Genomic DNA, 21,693 nt, shown 5'->3' on the forward strand with positions numbered 1-21,693 from the left:
TATAGCCTACAGGTACAAACTCTGTCTTAAACTCTTAGACCCTAACAGTTCCTAATTGTAAAACTATGCTGTCTGGCCAGAAACCCTGACAGCACTGGAATTTAAGAGCACTGAGCCCTTTCAGACAGATTGTGGTTGTTGAAGCATGCTTCTTTCAGCTGGGCAAAGCCAGGAGACTGTTTGCTGTGCACATACATGACTGCATCCAATTTGAGAAGGAGTTGTATTTTAGAATACAGTGAATATTTTAAGTGAAGAATGAACTGGGGATCTCTTTCTGGAGGAAGAGTGCAGAGTTACCTAGTTAGCCCTGCACAAAAACATCTCCCAATAAAAGTGCTCCATATTCGCTCAGAGGTCAGCATGTAAGCTTCCTGAGAAATAACCGTAAAGGCTACTGAGCTTTTAATCCCCTTGTGTTGTAAGTTTCTGGAAAGTAACTTTCCAATATTCAGAATAAATACACTTCTTTCATTTTCAAGGCATTTGTGCATAGCACACTCTGTGGGAGCTTGTGATCAGAGTCAAATAGTACAGCTGTGTATCTAGACAAATGATTGCTAATATGGTCTTGTGATGGTTGGCTTTCCAAGAAGCAAGAGCAATGCAGTCATCTGCCTCTTTGAGTGTAATTGCTTTAGGCACTGGTAAAGGTTATCTGCTAAACTGAAGCTCTGTGCATGTCCCTGATTTCCTAGCCCATGTTATAAATGTTGATGGTGTGAAGATTGTAGAGTGTTAGAAGAAGTATTAATTCACCATGTCTTTTCTAAATCTCTTAGTTATGCAGTGTTTTTCAGCTGTTTTCATTTCGTTCTCTTTACAAGTCCATAAGATACACTCAAAGCAACCCCCAAACAAAAGTCTGAGCTGTTGCATTCTGCTAAGCATGTTTAACAAAGTGTCTGGTATTACTAAAAAAGCTCTGATATTGCATAAAGTAGGTTAGAATTCAGAGGTAAAGCTATTAAGTACAAACATTAGCATCAAAGCAGCTGTAATGAAAGAAGAGAAAGCTAAGGTAGCACACTGCATTTGCTGAGCAGTGAATCTCTACAGGGGTGAACTGGGTTTAAAGAAATGTAAATGGGCACAATATAATTTGTTTATATGCTCATAATAAACAAAAAGCAAACCCTCCTCTCTTTTCAGAAACTTTTTCAGTAAAAGGACAAAGGAACTCAAGCCTGCTGTCCAAAGCGCTCCTGGTTGGAAGTTGTTTGGAAAAGTCCCACCCAGGGAAAACCTTCCGAAAGACTCCAAAATTATTCAGCAGGTGAGTAGACATCGCACAACTCTGGGTTCAAACCTTGTAAAAATAAGACACAGGTATTGCATTTCTCTGCTGTTCCCTCCACATTGTTGTTCTACAATAATAAAGTGTTCTGAGAAGGCTTTTGGGGCTTTGTTTAAAGCATAGTAGTTACTAAGGAGTTTAAGTTTTATGAGTCTCTAGTACATTCTTCAGTGTATCTCAGTGCTTATAAAAATTGATACATGTTCAAAAAGCATTTAAGCTGGTTTTGTCAAGACATCAGAACTTGTATTAATTTTCCATAAAACTTTTCTCTTACTTAATATGATATGCTGCAATCTAACTTGTTTTTCCATAGTCATACTTGCCTGGAAGACTTCCTATGTGGGTAACTTGTGGCAAATTGCTTAGAATTCTGAAACATGTCATCATCTTTAAAGTTTTTATCTCAATCCAAGTCTTTTGTTCCAAAATAAGCTGTAAACTTGTTTTGGAGTTATTGGGGTACTTCAGAAAGGTAACTCTGATTTCCTTCCTCTTACACAAAGTTGCACTTCCATAAAATAGACTCCATGGGAACAATCTTTGATAAAATGGTACTAAAAGGTCATAGTCTATAAAGGTGAGTACTTGGCAATGTATCATTGACTTAATGTTAACGTTCAAACCGGAAATTGAAAGATTTGTTGGCATAGGAAATGTGAATGTCCCTTGTGTTGGTTAAAACAGGAACTTGAATCTCTCGAGAGCTGCTTTCTCTGTCTCCTTTCTTAAATTCCATGTAAGCTGATGTGTTTGGCAGGTGCAAATGACTGTGAATGAAACAGTGTTCAGTCATCTTCTAGAAAGAGCTTCATGGCAAAAAGGGCCTTTTGGGAGCAATGAAAATTAAAAACAAGAGGTTCTTTTTGAAGGACGTCAATGTAATGGGTCTTATCACACAATAAAATGTTGTAGGAAAATGATGAGATCACACAAAGTGCAATTTGGGAGATCGAAACTATATGACCTTCAAAGTCTCTTTCAACCCAAATCGTTCTATGATTTACTGTGAAACAAACTGAATGCCTTTTTTACATTTTCAAACGCAATTCTTTTATTTAAATGGTTTCCCTTTTTGGGTGGGAAAAGGCAAGTGGTTTTGGTTTACTTGCAGATGAATGCTGTTGGCCTTGTGCTATGAAAACGCTATGGTAATAGTCCAGATGTCTTTTCCATCCTGAGAAGTGGAGAATCTGCACAATGCTACCAGTTATCTGCTGATTGTTTTCTAGTAATGAAGATATTTGTTCTGGAGACCAAGTCATAATCGTAGAATCATGGAATGGTTTGAGTTGGAAAGGACTTCAAATATCATCTGGTTTCACCCGTCAGCCATGGGCAGAGATACCTTCATATAGACCAGATCCAGCCCTATCCAACCTGGCTTTGACCACTTCCAGGGATGAGCCATCCACAGCTTGCTTGGGCAACGTGTTGAAGATAATAATCTGAAGAAATAGTCCTATTTTCTTACCTTGTCCCTCAGTGATTGTGTTTGTTTTAAACTGCAGTGTTCCCACTTTTTTAAGTTCTCCAATGTGGCAGAAAAGCAAATGTATTACAACAATGTACTGTCTTTAAACATGACTGAGATGGTTCCAGCCACTCATCATGTGCTTTGTGTTATAACATTTGCCAGATTACAGTCACTGTTGGATTTCCATAATATTGAGTAAGGTGTCAGTAATAGCTAATAGTTTTAGCTTTCAATTGTCTAAAGTATGCATAGTCTTTAGGTAAAGCCTCATGAGTTAAGATATGCAGTTATCAAAGGGTGATCCAGATTGATGGCGCACTCTGCACAGTTAGATCTACAATAACTAAGAAAATATGGTCTTAAATTGAGACATGACCCTGAAGCCTCTGTATTTAGTATAAGTAAAATGTCTTACATGTGTGTTTAAAATTTACAAAACAGCTCCTTGTGCATATGTCTTTGAAGAAAATCCAATGGGTTTTTTTCTCAAAAAATGCTCAAACTGGCTAAGCTGGTGATGGATTAGAATGAATATAGTCACAGTTGGTTATTGAAGGTCAGTGGGAAATAGCATCTTGACTTTTAAAATGGGATTGGAGTCCCTAGACTAATTGCTTACTATGCAGTGAAATCAATATAGGCAAGAATGCAGTTACAAGGCCTTTCAGAAGTTGATAGAAATGTGATTAAAGCTTAGTGTGTTTTGTTCACAAGTGATTCTGTGAACCTGGCAGGTTACTTCATAACTTACATGGAGGGTCTCTGCAAACTGGCACTTTGACTTTCTGAACTGAAGTGAGGATCAAATGTGATCTGAAACACAACCCTGCATTTTAAACCCTTTTTTTTTTTTTTTTTTTTTTTTTTTTTTTTTTTTTTTTTTAGCCATCTGTGATCAGAAACCATGGCTACTTACTGTTAGCCAGCTTTTGTAAAATGAGCTTTAGGTGTAAGCCTGCAAGTAGAATGGGCTTAAGCTGTAGCAAATCTGCCTGTGAGGGAGTTTATGGTAGTTTATTATTAGCAACAAATCTTGCCATTCCTTAACATTATTCTCCATGGTTGAACACTATTCTTTCACTTTCTGATGCCAGTGGCCAGCTTTGAGAGGGTGCAAATAAACCCTTGATTAAGGAAACTCAGTAATGAGTCAGCATCCTTCAGACAAAGAATGAAATCTCCAAGAGCCCTGCTGCAAGAAGAATTAACTCACAACAGGAAAAAACTTTGTCATTAATAGGAGGAGGAAGTCTTTTGGATAAGGGTAATACTTACATCAAAGCTTTATGGCAATATAATGAACCTTAAAAGGACTTTCCTATTAGTAAAAATAGACAAATTGCATCATTGTAGATTTATAGCCAAAGGCTGGTAGAGCTCGTGCCCCATTTCCATCCTGGCTGATGGAAACTTCCTTTGTTACCTTAGTTATGGCAAGGATGACATAGTAAATGGATAATTACAGTTAAATGGATGCTTGTGGCTCCCAGCCACTGTCTGTCAACTGGACAGTGCTATATATGCCTATTCAGAGGAGTCAGGTAGTGATTCTAACATCTTGAATAACCTCCAGGAATATCTGGAAACTCAGTTTGGGATACAGTTTCAGACATTTTTCAGACAAGGATGTTAGCCAGCTCTGCCCTCAGAGACTGTCTAATGAATATTACTGTAAATAACTTCTTTGCAAGCTTCTTAGCATATGTAGAAGAAGATAAATATTTTTGTGGTAAAGCAGCCTGCAGGGCTCACCCACCTGGGGAGCAGGCAGAGTCCCTTGCAGCTGTGCTGCCATCAGCATGCTCTGGGCGAGATGCTCTCACTCAAACTGGGTCAGAGGTTGAAAGTTCTTGGCAGCTGCATCTCCCTGCTCACAGCTGCTGGCACGCTCATCCCTCCTTGGATTCAGAGCTGCCCAAGCAGGATGTGATTGAGGCCAACTCCTTTTGCTGGACATCTCCCTTCTCTGGGCTTCCTTCCTTCACTGTTTTTTAAAAAGGGAAAACAGCAACTCCCCAGGACTGCAAATGTCAAGTACATCTGATGGTTTTAGGAAGTATGTCTTTTTTTTCATGAACTGTAGCTAATAAAACTGGCTATTTTAAAGAAGTATTTGGTTATTAATGATCAGTTTGGTAAATCCTTTTCAGTCTGTACAGAAATCTGCTTTAAATTAGACTGCTGAAATATTTTAATGCAGAAGCATTTAAAGCAGAAACAGACTTGTGGGCTGATATATAACATTTTGGAATGTACTGACTAAAGTCCAAGTTCAGTTTAAAAATGCAAGCTCAATTTCAGGTTTTGTGCTTATAGTTAAAGAAAAGATCTTGTAACCTATGATCAGAATTATTCTAAAGTCATTAAGTTTAGCTCATTTTTTACTATTAAAGCAGTCTTGCATGTTTTTCATTTGTTTAAAGCAGTTTGGTGGGTTTTTTCTAATGTGCCTGAATTAAAGTAAACTCAAAATATGCAAATACATATTGCAAAATAATAAAAAAAAGTAAAACATACACCAAATGCACTTTATCAGCAGTTTTAATGAAATACTCTCGGCGGCAGCCTTAAATGAAGTGGAAAAAGAAGGCTTCTTTTCTATTTAAATCTGACACACCATGAAAAGCTTGCAGTGATTTAGAAATGATTGCTTATTCAGAAGTGAAGCCATCTTTTCCAAAAGCTGTCACCTTGTGTACAAAATGGAAGGTTTTAATTTTAGGCAGCCCATTAAACACTAACTTTGGGTCACTGTATTTGGACTAACCTCTGAAAATATGTTGGGGTGGCTCTGAAATTTTTTTTTTTAAAAAATAAATAAGTACTTGAGGGCTAAAAACCTGAGTGTTTTCACTTGCATATTTTTCTGATGTTGTTATATCCAGTCTGAAGTCTAATGGAGAAATTGTAATCACTGATTCGGCAGAATTCCCATGGTCTCCCCGGGACAAGGATTTGCAGAGGCTTCTCTTCAGAGAACAGATGCATTTTGAATCAGTTTTCATATGACTCAAACCTTCTAACTTGCGATGTTAACTCTTTCCTCCAATCTTGATTGTTGCATTTTAAAAGTGCATGAGGCTCTTAATGCTGCTGCTGCTGCTGTGTATGGTGTATTTGTAAACAAACCTAAGGACTGATTATCTGAGGGAAGGTGTACAGTGCTAGATGCTTTTTCACAGGAGTAGTTCTTAAGCAGATTATTATTTAGAGGTCACGTTGGTTTGCCTTGCACTGCTGCTGGAGAAAAGAGAAAGGCAAGACTCTACCTGTTTACAGATACAGTGTAGAGGGACATTGGTAACAAACGGTCTTGAACCCAGGACAGACCGTAAATGAGGGGACTAGGTCTTGCAAGCAGCATCTAACACTCAAATAACAATTTGACCTACTAGCAACAGTGAGAAGGCTGTGATGGTTTTCTTTGTAGATGTAGAGGTTCAGATTCTCAAGAAATGTCCCACGTCGTGCCAGAATCACGTGTAGTCAGTAAAATACCTATTTTAGAGGTAAACCAAAGACATTCCCCAGTGTTTTAGATTTCTGCAGTTATCTTGTCAGTAAAATGGTAATGAAAGTGGTAGGACCTCAGTTAGACAAATGCTTCCTTTTGTTTTGCATAAAGGACATGAAATACAGTTCTGCTCCAAGTCCCAGGGCTTACCCAGGTGCTCTGACAATGAAAACTTCTCATGTTGTCAGTGCTATGTTTGTGGAACAAATACATCCTCAGGGGAGTACCTGACAGTGCGGATGGGATCAGTGTTTTGAAAGTACCACAGAGGTGTTGACTCTGCTGATACGAATTCTTCTGATTCTCAAAGCCCTTGAGGAGAAAACTATGAAGCATTTCCAAGCAAACTTTTTCTTCCTAATATTGAAAAAGAAGGCATAAGCATTGTATGTGTTTTTATCCCTGTTCTTGAATGTTGCTGGGTTTGGAGGAAACAAAGAATATAAATTGAGGTAATAAAAATGATAGAGCTTCTTTTATTTTGATTTGGTGGGACATGAATTTCTTTTAGTCTTTTAGATTCTCTAATGGGATTCCTCCCCCTGTATTGGGGCTTTGAATTTCTTCAGCAAAGCAAAGATATATTGGGTTTTTTCTATTCTTAAAGAAGTGAGCTTTTGCAGGTTAAGCAGACGTGCTGCTGAGCTTGAGGTGCTGAGATAGCAAAGTCATCATCTAGGTGGACTGTATCAAATTCCAAAAGGCTAGATTTAGCAAAATGATTCAGGTGATAAATCTGCTGTCTTTAATGGAAATTTTTTTTTAAGTGTGGGGTTTTTTTCTGTTGGTTGGTTTGTTTGCTTTAATAGAAGCCTTATTTTTCTGAGGCTGGCATGGTACTTCAGTATGGAAAAGGGGAAAATAGTATGTTAAGAGAAAAAACCCTTTAAAATGCTGTTCTGTTATTCTGGGATATGCGTGGTACAGAACACTATAGATATGTTCTGTTGAAGTCACGATATAAAGCTTATTTTCCTTCTTCCAGGTGCTGTAACTCAATGCTTAAAAGCAATGGCTGTGTCTGTCACCTCACCCCCACCTCATCTTTAAGCTTGGCTTCTCTTCCCATTACAAAACTAGCTTTGACTTTTGAATGGAAACCTGCAGAGCTGTGGTTGTACAGGGTCTCCTGTACTGGGGCATGCTTTTACCTGGTTGCCTTGCTGCAATGTGCTGGGAGGGGTTTGATTGCTGCTTGGAGCCTTACTTTTAATTTGACTGTTTCTCAAAGCCTTACAAACGCGTCTCAGTTCTCACCTGTAAGGTAGAGGTGTAGTCCACTTTTGAGCTTTGAATTTAGAAATACCAATTGTAACATGGCAGGGGGAAAGGGAGACAATGTCTTGTTTATTCCTTTTTGACAGCATACCTTCCAAGGCTAGTGTTTGAGTAAATCTAACTATGAATGATGTGGTCTAGGGAGAGACAGTGTATATTGGAGAATGCCTTTTGTTACACACCTGAGAAGCACTATGGAAAAAGATCTCCTTTCAGGCAAAGGTGCTGATTATTGAAGATATAAACCATAAATTACACTAGAAAAATAGTTCAATAGATATCTGTACACGTCTTGCACAAGTGGGAAGCCTTTATGTGTGTGTGTATTTTGAGGGCCACAGAATAAAGGAACAGACACATCTATGTTTCTTCAAACATAGAAGATGAATACGTGTAAATTTAAATTCTGGCTTGCATGTTGCTATATTGTAATGGTCTTTTCCTTCATTTATTCACTAAAGGCTTTGCTTCTGTTTTTCTCATTAGGATGACAGTTCTGGCAGTCTTGCGTCAATATCTGCTCTCAGTCTATTAAACACAGGGGTATGAACTTTAATATATACTTTTTTAGTTGTATTCAATGCCATGCATGGGACTGTGTAGCACTCATTAAAATAGAACAAACATCACATTGTCACAGTAGCATGAATATTTTATGGCACTAACCATCAACTCATAAATACCATTAGTAAAATAAGCAAATAAATAAGCTTCACATGTGAATCTCACTAACAACTTAAAGTGGTAGAGTATTGTTGTTTATTGTTGATATTGCATGTTCTTGAATAGCAGGAAATAGGTAATGATAGAGCTTGATAGTAATTTACTTTCTATGTTTACTGTGCCTCCTTGCTTAATGGTAAAAGTTGTTAAAAGGCTTAAGTTGTAATATTTTTGAACACCTTATTAGATTTGAAAACTGGTATCTTAGAATCTTTTTTTCTGTCACTAAGTCACACAGACAATTAACAGTGGTACTTCAGAACTCCAGATGCTTTTAATGACTATTTCCAACATGAAGTTGGAAACCTGGAAACATGTAGCTATTGAAACTTTTGTTATGTGTGATGTCATCTATATGCTGTGACTAGAATCCTTCTGATATTGGCCCAGTGCACATTGCCTGTTCCTTTGTAAAGTTTTTATGTAGTCCCACTCCGTGTTGAACAAAGGATAGTGCAGGTTGGCTTTTTTAGTTCTGTGGAACTGTTACTGTGGCTTTGTGAAACAGAGCAGTAATGGAAGTGCTAGTCGATATGTGATGCCTGTGGTTCACGTTACACACTCCTGCCACTCTCAGCTCTTCTTTATTGGGCCCAAAGCCTGTGGCGTTTTGTAAACAAAAGAAGATGAAACTTGATGCACCTTATTAAATATCCAATCGAAGGAAAAATAACGTAAGCAAAGAATGGATGGCATTACTTTGGAAGGTTGACCTAGAAACTCTGAAGTGTCTGTTTGGTTGTTCTCTTGCACTGTGTGAACCTCTAGTAATTTTTTTTCCTCCAATATAGGTTCTTCCTATTTCACCTGCAAATTAGGCAAGAATGTACTGTTCCATCTGTCCTCATAACCTCTAGTATTTTCAGTTCTGAGAAAATGTCTACTTTGACTCACAGTATATTTCAGTGACATCTACTCTTGCTACACTTCTTTGTTAATAATCACCTTGTAGCCAGTGCTAGCTCAGTGATTCTAACATTTAACCTCAAGGCAACACACATGATGATGTAGGATTATGCACTGGCATAAATTCTTCTTGTATGAATTCTCTATTAATTTTATTAAGGTGATGTAGATGAGTGCCCTCCTAAGTGATTCTGTTAATGCTTCCTTTCTTGGATGATCAACCCTGATTCAAAAGAAGGGAAATAATCTTTCTGATATTTCTAGTTAGCTGTACAATGTCATGAAAATAATAATGTAGATGTTTTCTAAGCCCATCTGCTCCAGAGTCACCAGTGTGTTGTAGAGGGGAGAGAGGTTTAAAACCATTTGCAGAATATATAGTGATCTCCATTCTGTTTCCTCAACAGAAGTCGTGGTTGATTGAATAAAATCTGTTTAGTATCAGACTTAAAAATTTGGAGGAGGAAAGCATGTTAGAAGAAACTGTCATACACAGGGTGCATGCTTTGTTTAGCTGGAGTGTTGGTATGCCTCAAATCTACTTTAAGCAGAGGAAATCCTTAAGATAGTGGAAGTTAATTCAGTGTTGCCTATCAGATCACCACCTCCTCTGGCATACCTAAAACGTAATTGGATCTGTGGTGCTTTATCGGTATAATTGGTACTTTCAGGACTGAGGATTTCCACACTCCTTGTAATCCAGGGCTTTCTCACTCATTTCCAGGAGTTCAGCTTTTGTTGCTGGATCCCAGATAGATCAAAACTTATCCCAGCAAGATTCATGTTAAATTTTATGGTTCGTATTTACTCCTTTACGGTTGTATAATTTGGGCACTGAAGGTGCAAGTTTGTCTTCTAAAACTGGGTCACTCTGTCCACCCTTAGTTATTTATCCCCACAAGCATACCCTACTGAAGGGCAAGTAATGCTTTTTGGAATGCTGCAATGCAGCTGTTTTTCCTTTCTGCAGGGGTAGTTGGCTTAAGTGTTGGAAGGACCAGCTATGGACAATTACATGTTTGTTACACAGAGCAATCCAGTACTGTTTAGAGAGACCTCAGATAGCTCTCAGTGGCTGTTCTATGTGGCTCTTCTGAGGAAGGATGAAGGAAACTTCAGTTTTCTATGCAGATACCAAAAAAGTTGCAGACAATAAAGACCTTAGTGAATTTATTATTTTTCTTTTAGAAATTTAGAACACCAGGGCATTTCTTTGGTGGTTTTTGTTGTTGGGGGGTTTGTTTTGTTGTTGGTTGCTGCTCTTTGATTTTTATTTATTTTAAATGAGATACTATTTGGAATATCTTTGTCTTAAGCATAAAGGCAGTTTTTTCCCAGCCCCAGTTACCTCTTACCTGTCTGTAGGTTAATAGGCTTATCTGTGTTTCTGCAGGAATAAATACCTGAAATGCGAGTCCCTCCACATACTGAAGCACTCTGAAATATGTTGTCACAGTGTTTTTCAGGAAAAACATGCTTTTAGCCTGTTGACAGGTTAATTATTGGCAGTGGATGAGAGGATGCAGTTCCAGCCTCAGTAAAAAGACAACTATTTTTACTTTCTATTGAAGCTGAGATTTGTTTTTCTTTATTTTGGGATTGTGAAACGTTCTGTGACTTTCAATAAATGCCAAATGTGTTGCAGTAAAGAATTTTTTAAGCAACATTCTCTAAGCATATCAAACCATACATGTGACACTTTCAAAGTAATTCCTTTTTACATAGACAGGTCTTACGTAGTCTTGAATCTTATCTGTCAACCGTTTTACCTTCTGGCACGTGCCCTACATGTTAAACATTGACAAGGCTTTTGACTTTAAATTATATTTTTACCTTGTTATAGAAGAGTATTAGCTCACATCTTTTGAAGCGAAATTCCACGTCAGCTGAAGCTTTTTATCCCGTGCCGAGAATTTTAGATTCTGCATCAAATGCATGGTTAAGGATATTGGATTCTTTACATCTAGTGATACAAAGCATTCCAGAAAAAAAATGGATATTTTAGTTGCATAAGTTCTTGCATTTCTCATGGTTCTGGGATCTAATCTTCAAATAAGTTTCCTAGAGCACAGACTTCTTGAGGAAGAAGCATCTTCCATTGGGAAGATCTGATACCATGGAATGTAATTCATCTTGGGGAGTGTGCAGTCATGGCCGTTTGAGCTTGAAGCTATTTTGGTCTCTATTTTGACTCCTTCTAGTAACACTTAGTTTCCCCTCTCTGTTCATGTGATCTTCTCTTACAAAACCCAGCTGTTCCTAATGTGTGCTTAACTTTCAGAAACAGTTAGATGACAGTTTCTGCCTTTTGTGGAAGTCTCTGCTGAACAGTTTTTAATATTTAGTTTTGCTTTCTTTGTTGCTTTGATAATAGTATATCAGTTCTTAGCCCATACAACAACCAGGAGCACTAGCATTGTTCAGATGTATTGCTTGTGTCTTCATTTCTAACATGTATCTTGCAGTGCTTTCTGTTGGTTGTTTTTTTTTTTAACTTGCATACAAATTGGGTATGTAGGAATGTTGAAAAGGTTGCTACTCTTTGAGCATCCTCATCTCTGACCACTAGATGAACTTCGTTTTGTGGCTCCTGTTGCAAAGTATTGAAAAATGTGAAAGTAAATCATAACTTCCACCAAGAATAGGAGGGGTGATATTGCTACTGTCCTGCAGCCTGGATGCTGATCTCTGGGTGCTTCCTGACTTAAAAATGTCCTGGAGTATCCTGAGGTGTACAGCATAGTGGCAGTGCCCATGTTGTTTCTGGTTTTAGGTGTGTTGTGGTTTAACCCCAGCCAGCAGCCAAGAACCACACAGCCTCTCACTCACTCCCCCACCAATGGGATGGGGGAGTGAATTAGAAGGATAAAAGCTACAAAAACTCATGGGTTGAGATAAAGACAGTTTAATAGACAAAGCAAAAGCTGCACACACAAGCAAAGCAAAACAAGGAATTAATTCACTGCTTCCCGAAGACAGGAGGTGTTCAGCCATCTCCAGGAGAGCAGGGCCCATCACGCGTAACGGTTCCTTGGGAAGACAGACACCATCACTCCAGATGTCCCCCCTTCCTCCTTCTTCCTCCCACCTTATATACTGAGCATGATGTCATATGGTATGGAATATCCCTTTGGTCAGTTTGGGTCACCTGTCCCAGCTGTGTCTCCTCCCAATCTCCCATGCATCCCCAACTTCCTTGCCAGCATGGCAGCACAGAATGCAGCAAAGGCCTTGACTCCGTGCAAGCTCCGCTCAGCAATAACAAAAACATCTCTGCATTATCAACTCTGTGCTCCGCACCAAACCCAAACATAGCCCCATACTAGCCTCTATGAAGAAAGTTAACTCTGCTTCAGCTCAAACCAGCACAAGGTGGAATGAAAAAATTTTAGGTTTAAGAATATGTATATTCATTCATACAGTGAGTGTTGATTTTCTGATTTTTCTTGTGCTTTTGTGAATTACAACAGAACTCTCCCAGTCCAGTTGTTCAAGGTACTTGTTTGAATGTGCTGAATGGTGTTGTTTGCATATTATATTCAATGAAAGTTGTCTTGGGAATTACCCTTCAGGAGAGGATGCATGTTATAGGAAGTTTGTATAACCACTGTTCTTGGCCAAAGACTTAGAAATATTGAGAATTAAGCTGTATTTAAGAAGAGTTGGCTACTAACTTTGAAGTCATTATGCTGAAAAATAATTAGAATTTTAGTGTGAATGTATGCATAGGTGATGATAGCAAACGGTTGCTCACACTTTTCTGTACAAGGTGCATATTTGTTTTTGTTTCTGAAGAAGGAAAAGCAACGGAGCTTCTCCTGTAGCTGAAGGAGCAGATTAGTTGCTATAGATTTGTGCCTGTCATAGAATCATCAAGGTTGGAGGAGACCTCTAAGATCATCAAGTCCAACCATTAACCTGTCACTGCTGTAACTCCTAAACCCTAAACCATATCCTCCAGCACCAGATCCAGACACCTCTTAAACATTTCCAGGGATGGTGACTCCGTCACCTCCCTGGGCTACGTATTCCAGTGCTGAAATAGACCACCTCTTTTCTTCAGGGTGCAAACAAAATGAATTGTTTGGTACACTGCCCCAGGGCAGAGTATGATACAGTGGTAAAAGGATGGATAGCTGGAAGCATAGCTGAAGACATTGTGGGAGAGGTGTGGAAACCACTTCAAAAGATACTGAGAATGTTTCAAAACCATTCTTTGGTTTGTTTTGTGAAGGTGCAATCCCCTTTTCTCATCAGTTAAACTATGGTTCTGACTTCCACAAACCAGAGAAAAGAAGGATTAAGTTGAGGTTTGGAGTGACCTGTTGGCTTCAGAGATCAGAGGAGGTCAGGTGTTCAATCATAAGGCCTTATGCATTATATGCCACTATAGTTTTTGGATCATGAGGAGTTACCTGAATGGGAAACCCCCTTGGGAATATCAGGTGCTGTAGCCTCTGCCAGGCAAGAACAGTGTCTCTATCCATGGTGATATTAAAAATCTGACTGAATAAGGTCCTGTGCAACCTGTTGTACTTGACCTTAAAATAAGGTATTTTAATTTTTGATATTTTAAGTAGCGTATTAGGTATTTTAATATTTTAAGTAGCGAGGTTGGACTAGATGATCTCCAGAGGTCCCTTCCAAACTCAATGCTCTGTGATAATTTGCTCTTTAGATGAGATTAGCATGACATCATTGAGGTCATACTTTTCAGATCATTTAATGTATTATGCCCAATGTGGAAGGAGTTTTGTTAAAGATTATTAAAATGGGCAGGGTGAGGAAGCTGCTGAGCAGAAAGCTTTAAGCAACTTTAGTGCTGGACTTAGTGCCTTCTCTGGAAATCTAAGGTTGCATCGCATCTAACTGTGTGGACTGTGTACTGAACTCTTAAGCTATATGATGGTTTTAAAGTTCTCAGCTCAGTTTCTGTAATGCTGTCAATGAACACTGAATGTGTAAAGCTTTCTGTTTCTCCCTGGGAGAAATAAGGTGTACAAGCTGTGTGTTAGGCATGAGATTCCTTTGGGAGCAGTTTGAGGAGACGACTTGTGTTTGATTGGGAGGATATGTGACCTAATTAGTATTTGATCACTTTTTTTTTATTTTTAGTGACTTAAACATGAGGTATTCTGGTTCATCTGGGACTGAATTTACTTACACAGTTATTAAAGCAACAGATGTATACAAAACCAAACTGTCTTCAGGTGAAAAAATGATTATATGGGTTAGAGCTCCCTTGGCTGTGCTTAAGAATGTGATCTGTGAAACTACATTAATAAAGTGTCTAGAATTGGTTCTCTTAAAAAGATGTTTTTTCCACTCTTAGTATTCTGTGTTTGAATTCCAGACTTGCAGAGAAACGAGTATTTAACCTTCATGGCTAAGGACAGTGCAAACCCATAAGCTAACTTGGTTTGGGAGTAAACTTAAAGTCTTATCACAGATAACCTTTTAAGATGTGCTGGAATGGGTATCCCATTAACTTGGCAGTGAATTTTTATTTACAGAGGCTAAAAAAGAGGGAATGTGAGATTTGAGGTTTTTAATCTGGCTCTGTTTAGCCTTTTCTTAAGAGATTGTATCGTATTTCTGTTTTGTTGAGTTGCTCTTCTGGTAAAAGGAGTGAGATTCTTCCTTAAAATCTTGTGTCTGTTAAAGGCTGTTAAATATTTCTAAGTAGATTGTGAGAAAAGAAATGATGTGAAACACTTGTAATGCTAAATATTATTGTGTTGTCACTGAGTATAGTGTAGGTGGCTCTGGTTAATGTGGATTTGATGGTCTTGCTAAGGCCTCAGAAATGTGAAGTGTGCTGGATCTTAAGGGTGTCTGTAATCAAAAGGAAGAAATGGAAAGAGACATTCTTGATTAGTGGGTTTTGTTGTTAGTGGTAGGTTTTTTTTGTTTAATTGTCTACTTCACATATTGCTTGAATAAACTTGCACACTAAATAGCTTGGGAAGATGATGCAGAATTCCCGACTAACTGACTTTTGGATGTTCAGTTGCAATACTGAACTAGAATAGATCAAAGATCAAGTTGATACAAGAAACTGCTTTCTCATTCATCTGTGTTTAGTCATCCTGGAAAGCTGCATTGTTGCTATAAACAGTTTCAACTTGTACTGTTTGCTGCTTGCTGTCTTCAGTAATTTAACCTTGTTTAATAAGAAGTAGTGTCATGCTTACTACTTAGGGGTGAGGCTGAAAGTTGAAATGTAACTTTGACCAATAATGTTATTCAGGAATATGAAGCACGGACAGGAAGAATGTATAAACCTCAACCCCCAGCAGCAAGACGTAAAAATATTGAATTTGAGCCACTTTCAACTACTGCTTTGATTCTGGAGGATCGACCAGCGTAAGTATGAGTCTGCTGTGCAACTGAATTACTCAACTTTACATATGCTTCTGATGAGGTAAACTTCACAAGTCTGATGTGAAAGTCCCCTTGGATTATTCTGTCCCAGGCAATAACGTAACAAATACCTCCAGAAGAACCTATAAGTATATTATAGTCTATATGAGGAATTCTTTCTCACTGTATGTAATGGACCCACTAGTCTATTGTGTACTGTATATCACAGCTGTCTATGACAGTGTTGTGGGCATCCCTGAAGTCCTCAGTTGTCCTGATTGATTTCTTCACTGCCTTCTCAGCTCACACTCCCTTCTTCCCCCATTCTCCCTTTCCCCATTCTGGAAACTTGATCTGCTAGACCAGTCGGGAAGACTTAAGTAGCAGTAGTTATTTCATCAAACCTGGACTTGTTAAAAAGTAAAAAAAGAAAAAGTGTTAGGTAGGTAATAGTAGGAGTGGGAAGAATTGCCTTGGAAACACAAGCAATACCTTCCTGTCACAAATGCTGAGTGCTCGTTTTGTGTCTGGCAACTGCAGTTAAGCATGTTGTTGGTACTGAGAGGGTGTAATTCACTGAAACTCTTCCTTCCCCTTGTTCCTGTTAAGTTTTCATGACTTCTTAAAACTACAGCTGAAGGCAAGTAAACAGCAGATGAAGATGTAACAAAACCCACATTAATTAACCATTAATAAGAATAGTAATGAAAAATGGGTAGTAAATTGGTCAGTCTTTTCACCTGTACAGTCTGCAGTAATTTGAAGGAAAGAGAAGGACCTGCTGACTAGGCACATGTTTGAGGAAAGCAAATGGAGCAAAGCTCACAAAGTACACCATGGAAAAGCTTGTGATGGCACTGTTAAGTGTTTGCTTTAATCAGTTCCAATTAGGAAATGGAAAGTAGAACATATCGGTGTTTCTTTCAGTATTCTCTCTAGTGGTATATAAGCTCATTCAGTGCTGAGACAGAAATACCCTGGATGGAATTATGGATTGCTATGAGTATCTTTTGTAAATGCATTATTTCTTTTACTGTATGGTGGAGAGTAAGATATGCAATGACTATTTTTGATGCTTTTCTGTACTTTCATAGTATTACAACTCACAAACTGGTAGAAGTATGTTTTTACAAATGACACTTACTTCAAACTGGAGTGTCATCCCAAGTGTATAATGTACTGCCACAGTCTAACTCTTGAAAATGTATTCTGATCTCACTTTCACTGGAAATATTAGTAAGTGATCTTGCCTGCTTGTATAAGAGAAGATGGAAAACATTTATATTAAAATGCCAAAACTATCTACTATTTATTTTGAACCGAAGTAGACTAGGGATTGGGTAAGAGACTGAGACTAAACATTGTGTTCTTTTGAATTGTTTTGGAGTCTCCTTGATCAAGAGGAAGTGTGTTTGGCAGTTAGGAGATCACTATGCAGCCAAAAACCAAACACATTTTAAGCTGGTGAACTTGTAGTGCTGCAATAAGCTTCCTTAGCTTTAGCTCTGACACAAATGGTGATCTCTCCTTTCTTCCTTTGAGGAACCTGTCTTCTTTTGTGTAACCTTTAAAGAGCTGATTATAATGAATAAAAGCCTTTGCCTTTTATTGAAGATGCATCATAGATTTCATATAAACAAGTGGAATATCAGTTTGGAGATGTAGCTAATGATTAAAATACATGTGCAGAAATGCATTGGAATAAATAACTATATTGTATATCAGTATTTCCCTTTTGTCACTTCATTTGAGCATCATTCCAAATGTTCCAACAAATTTAACAACCCTGCTTTAGGGCAAGCTCTAGGAGAACTAAATCACAGAAGCAATAACCATCTGGTAGTTTTCTACAGCTGTTACTGAAATGCTGGTAGTGTGATAACCCCAGAGCTCACCTTAGAGAAACCAAATTTAAACTTGTTCTGAAATGGTCCAGAATGTCATTTGTGTGTATTGAATTCAGGAACAACTTGTTTTCAGAAATCTTCCTGCCAAATCAATGGAGGAGGCTCTACGTCACCGACAAGAGTATGATGAGATGGTGGCAGAGGCAAAGAAACGAGGTAGGTTAACTGCCCATAATTATTGTAATTCTTTTTAACTGCAGCAGGAGCAAAGTAAATTCTGCCATGTAGTAGGTACATTAAAGAACACTCTTGTTTAATACCTGGGTTATTCTCTGGTACGTAGGGGGACACAGTTTAAAGCAGTACTCAATTATCAAATTGTTTTCTTGTTTCACTATGCTGAATGTAGGTAGGTTCAGGATGCAGCTTAACATTTTATTTGCTTTTTAAGGAGAAGCTTTTATTTATTTATTTATTTATAATTACTTGCGTAATGTGACCAGCTAGAAACTTCCTGAGTCCTTGGACTCTTTCTTTCAAGCCATGTTGCTGTAGTTGTGACTAAGAGCCAAAGTACAATAAAGGTGACTGCTTACAGATCAGGTTCTTAGGAATTTGAGATCAATTTCAATGTGAAGACAGATGAAAACCTTGGGGTTTTTTTCCAATCAGCTGTACCTGTATGAACCTTTCTACTCCCACTAGATATGTTTAATTTAAAAAACAGATCTGTAGCTTCTGGTACTGTGTCAATCTATGAATAGTTGTTGAAAGGACTTCTGTAGTCTTGTGCCTAGTATTCAGGGAATAACTTATTTTAAGAATCTGTGCTGCGTGTTTTACTTGGGCTGTTGTCAGAGATACAAGCTTCTGAACTGATTGATCCTCTGTGGATCTGTGGCAGCTTACTTTGAAAGATGCAATGAGAAATCCAAGGCGTTTGACAGTTCATTTCACTCTGCTCTTGTGGTGTGCGTCATGCAAGTTGTGATCTGTGGTCCATGTTCTTTAATAACTGCATCTTGGCGGTTAAGCCATGTCTAGTGTTTCAATATGTGTGCCCTGGTTTATTACATTAACTGTTGTTAAACACACAAAGCTTCAGTAAAAACTTAATGAAGCTGCTCAGCCATATGGGTTTTCCAGGGATGGCATGTTTAGTCTGTTGATGTGTCTGATGCATGCATAAATAGCAAATGTCTTGCAATTTCACAGTGGTTCTTAGTGATGTCAAGATAGCACTGCTCTGTCCTTCTTTTAGCCTTTTTTTAATAAGAGGGATCTACCAATGATCCTTTTTCCACAGAAGGCAGAATATTGTTCTCTTGTTCACCATTGTGACTTTGTCTCAGGTCTTTAGGTCCTGTTTCCAGAAAAGAAAATACATAATCCTTTTAGGTGGAGGCTTCAGTGAAATTTGAATAATTTTTAAAATGGATGTAGAATTGCACCTTTAAATAATAATTTTACCTATAAATATTGCTGATTAGTAAGTAGTAAGCAAGACTCAGGTAGAGTGTGGTATGAAAATCATTGCAGGAAAAACAGCGCTGATGATGTGCTTGCTTTTTAGTCATTCTGTGTACTGCAGAAGAGTTCTATGAGTTTCCTAGCTAGATTTTTGCTTGTCTAAATCACTGCATTTGAACAACTTAGCTTAAATTAAAAGCTGTCCTGAGAAATACACAACAATGAACAGAAATAGTATGTGCAGTTGTAATTTACCCTCCATCTCCTTCAGACATCGAAATAATTGGATAATAGCTGAATTATTTACCTAATAATTTAACTACACTAATACAGAATTATTAACATGTTATGCCTAACAGAAATTAAAGAAGCACATAAAAGGAAAAAAATAATGAGAGAGCGTTTCAAGCAAGAAGAGAATATCGCTAGTGCTATGGTGATTTGGGTCAATGAAATACTACCTAACTGGGAAGGCATGTAAGTAAAGCTCTACTGTGTAAGTGAGGCAAGGGTGGCTTGTTTCTGCTCTGGAAACTGAGGACCCACATACCTTATTTTCCTTTTCCTTTCTGTGTTGTCAAGAAGTCGGTTTTTGTTGCCATGATATAGTGTGAGGTTGTGAAATGAAATGTGCTTTCTGGGAGCTTAATGTTTTGGGGGTTTTTAATGGGGCTTTAGCCTAAGCAGAAATCCTTGAATATTGATTTGGTAAATAAGTATGTTACTGTCCTTGTAAATTGCCCAGTGATTCTAAAAAGCAAGATGTACAATATGTGCCTTTTTTGTTTGTTTGTTTTTCTTCTCCCTGCTTCCCTATCTTAGGCGAGCTACCCGGAGAGTTCGAGAGCTGTGGTGGCAGGGATTGCCTCCAAGTGTACGTGGGAAGGTTTGGAGTCTAGCTGTGGGAAATGAATTAAATATCACTCCTGGTACGTCTTAAAACAGATCATGTTTTAATGCAAAATTAAGTTGGTTATTTTCAAAGAAAAATGGAAGCTTTTCTTTAAAAAGTATGAATCAGGATATATTTCTTTCTGAACTATATTTTGCCATGTTAGGAACAGCTCTCTTCTACAGTTAGACTCAAAGTTTGGAAACAAGGTTCAAAACCTGCTTACATTTTAGTCTTGTAAGAATTAAGGTGGTGTCTCCCTTTTATGTGTAAAATGGAAAATGTGTAGCTTTGCTTTTTTCAGGGGGTGGAAAGGAGAATTGCTTTATTTCATAACTGATGTTTTTTAATGAACTTTGAGTTCTATTCCCAAAAATAAAATATCTGAATTATTTATGACATGATTTCCCTCGTGTAGTTTGCATATTCACCACAGCAGAAAGCACAATACAGTGCACACTGTAAAACTGTGTATAGCGGTACTCCAGTGGTTAGTGGTAACCATCTAAGAGATTCTTCCCCTGCCCCCAGTGACTAAGATGAAACCAAGCGACCAAAGCCAAGAATACATCGTGTATTTTTGTCTTGGATGGGTGTTTTTCTTCACTACTTTCTTTTTTATTACTGTTTTTGTTTTGCTTGCTTGCAGAACTTTATGAAATCTTCTTGTCGAGAGCTAAGGAACGATGGAAAAGCTTCAGTGAGACAAGTTCTGAGAATGACACAGAAGGTGAGATCTCCTGGGTGCTCAGCAACCTCCTAGTCACTTTTTATAGACTCAGAAAGTCTCACAAGTCCATCTGCAATTGCAGCATTAGGAATACTTGTTTAAAGTGCTCTGGAGTCATTCCCTACTTAAATAATAGAATCATAGCATCATAGAATTTTAAGGGTTGGGCATTACAGATCATCTAGTCCCAACCCTCTGCCCTGGGCAGGGACACCTCCCCACCAGACCAGAGGTTGCTCCAAGGCTTCATCCAACCTGGCTTTGAACACTGCTAGGGTTGGGGCAGCCACAGCCTCCCTGGGCAACCTGTGCCAGTGTCTCACCAGCCTCACAGTAAGAAATGTTTTTCTAATATCTAACCTAAACTTCCCCTCCTTCAATTTCAACCCATTACCCCTTGTCCTATCATTGCAGTTCCTAACAGAGAGTCCCTCTCTGGCTCCCTTGTTGGCCCCTTCAGATATTTAAAAGTTGCTATGAGGTCTCCATCCAATCTTCTCCAGGCTGAACAACCCCAGCTTCCTCAGCCTGTCTTCATGGGGGAGGTGCTCCAGTCCTCTTACCAACTTTGTGGCCTCCTCTAGACTTGCTCCAAGGGTTCTATGTCCTCCTTATGTTATGTCACCAGAACTGTGTGCAGTATTCCAGGTGGGGTCTCACGAGGGCAGAGTAGAGGGGGAGAATCACCTCTTTTGACCTGCTGCCCACACTCCTTTGGATGCAGACCAGGATACAATTGGCCTTCTGGGCTGCTAGTGCACACTGCAGCTCATGCTGAGCTCATCCACTGTCACTCCCAAGTCTTTCTCCTCCTTGCTGCACTCAGTTACTTCTCCACTGAACCTGTAGCTGTGCCTGGGATTGCCACAGCCCGGATGTAGGACCTTGCACGTAATTTCGTTGAACTCCATGAGATTTGCATTGTTCCACCTCTCAAGCTTCTCAAGGTCCCTCTGGATGGCACATCCCTTCCCCCCAGTGTGTGGCTGCCCCACAGAGTTTGGTGTGGTCAGTGACCTTGCTGAGGGTGCACTCAGTCCCACTGTCCATGTCGCATGCTTTCTTGTAACAAGTGAGTGAGACAGGGGCTTAGCAGTTATTCTGTCAGTAAAAGATGCATTAAAATGTGCTAGTTCACTTTCAAGTGAATATGTTTTCCTCTGAAATATCAGGACTAAACTCTCATGAAACTGTTA

General features: G+C 38.7%; 1 protein-coding gene across 1 annotated transcript in view; it reads left to right on the top strand.

Annotated features, from left to right (window-relative positions):
- Nucleotides 1-1,152: 1,152 nt before the first annotated feature.
- The window catches only part of TBC1D12 (TBC1 domain family, member 12), a gene marked incomplete at its 5' end in the record, with an annotated part of 28,309 nt that continues 7,768 nt past the window's right edge, over nt 1,153-21,693 (top strand). Inside the window, 6 exons of the mRNA XM_009077923.1 lie at nt 1,153-1,276; nt 15,446-15,561; nt 17,539-17,621; nt 19,235-19,352; nt 19,698-19,804; nt 20,417-20,497. Coding sequence (XP_009076171.1) covers nt 1,153-1,276; nt 15,446-15,561; nt 17,539-17,621; nt 19,235-19,352; nt 19,698-19,804; nt 20,417-20,497 — 629 coding nt within the window. The remainder of the gene's footprint in view (nt 1,277-15,445; nt 15,562-17,538; nt 17,622-19,234; nt 19,353-19,697; nt 19,805-20,416; nt 20,498-21,693) is intronic.

This window comes from Acanthisitta chloris, unplaced genomic scaffold (assembly GCF_000695815.1).
Source record: "Acanthisitta chloris isolate BGI_N310 unplaced genomic scaffold, ASM69581v1 scaffold10977, whole genome shotgun sequence".
Lineage (NCBI taxonomy): Eukaryota > Metazoa > Chordata > Aves > Passeriformes > Acanthisittidae > Acanthisitta > Acanthisitta chloris.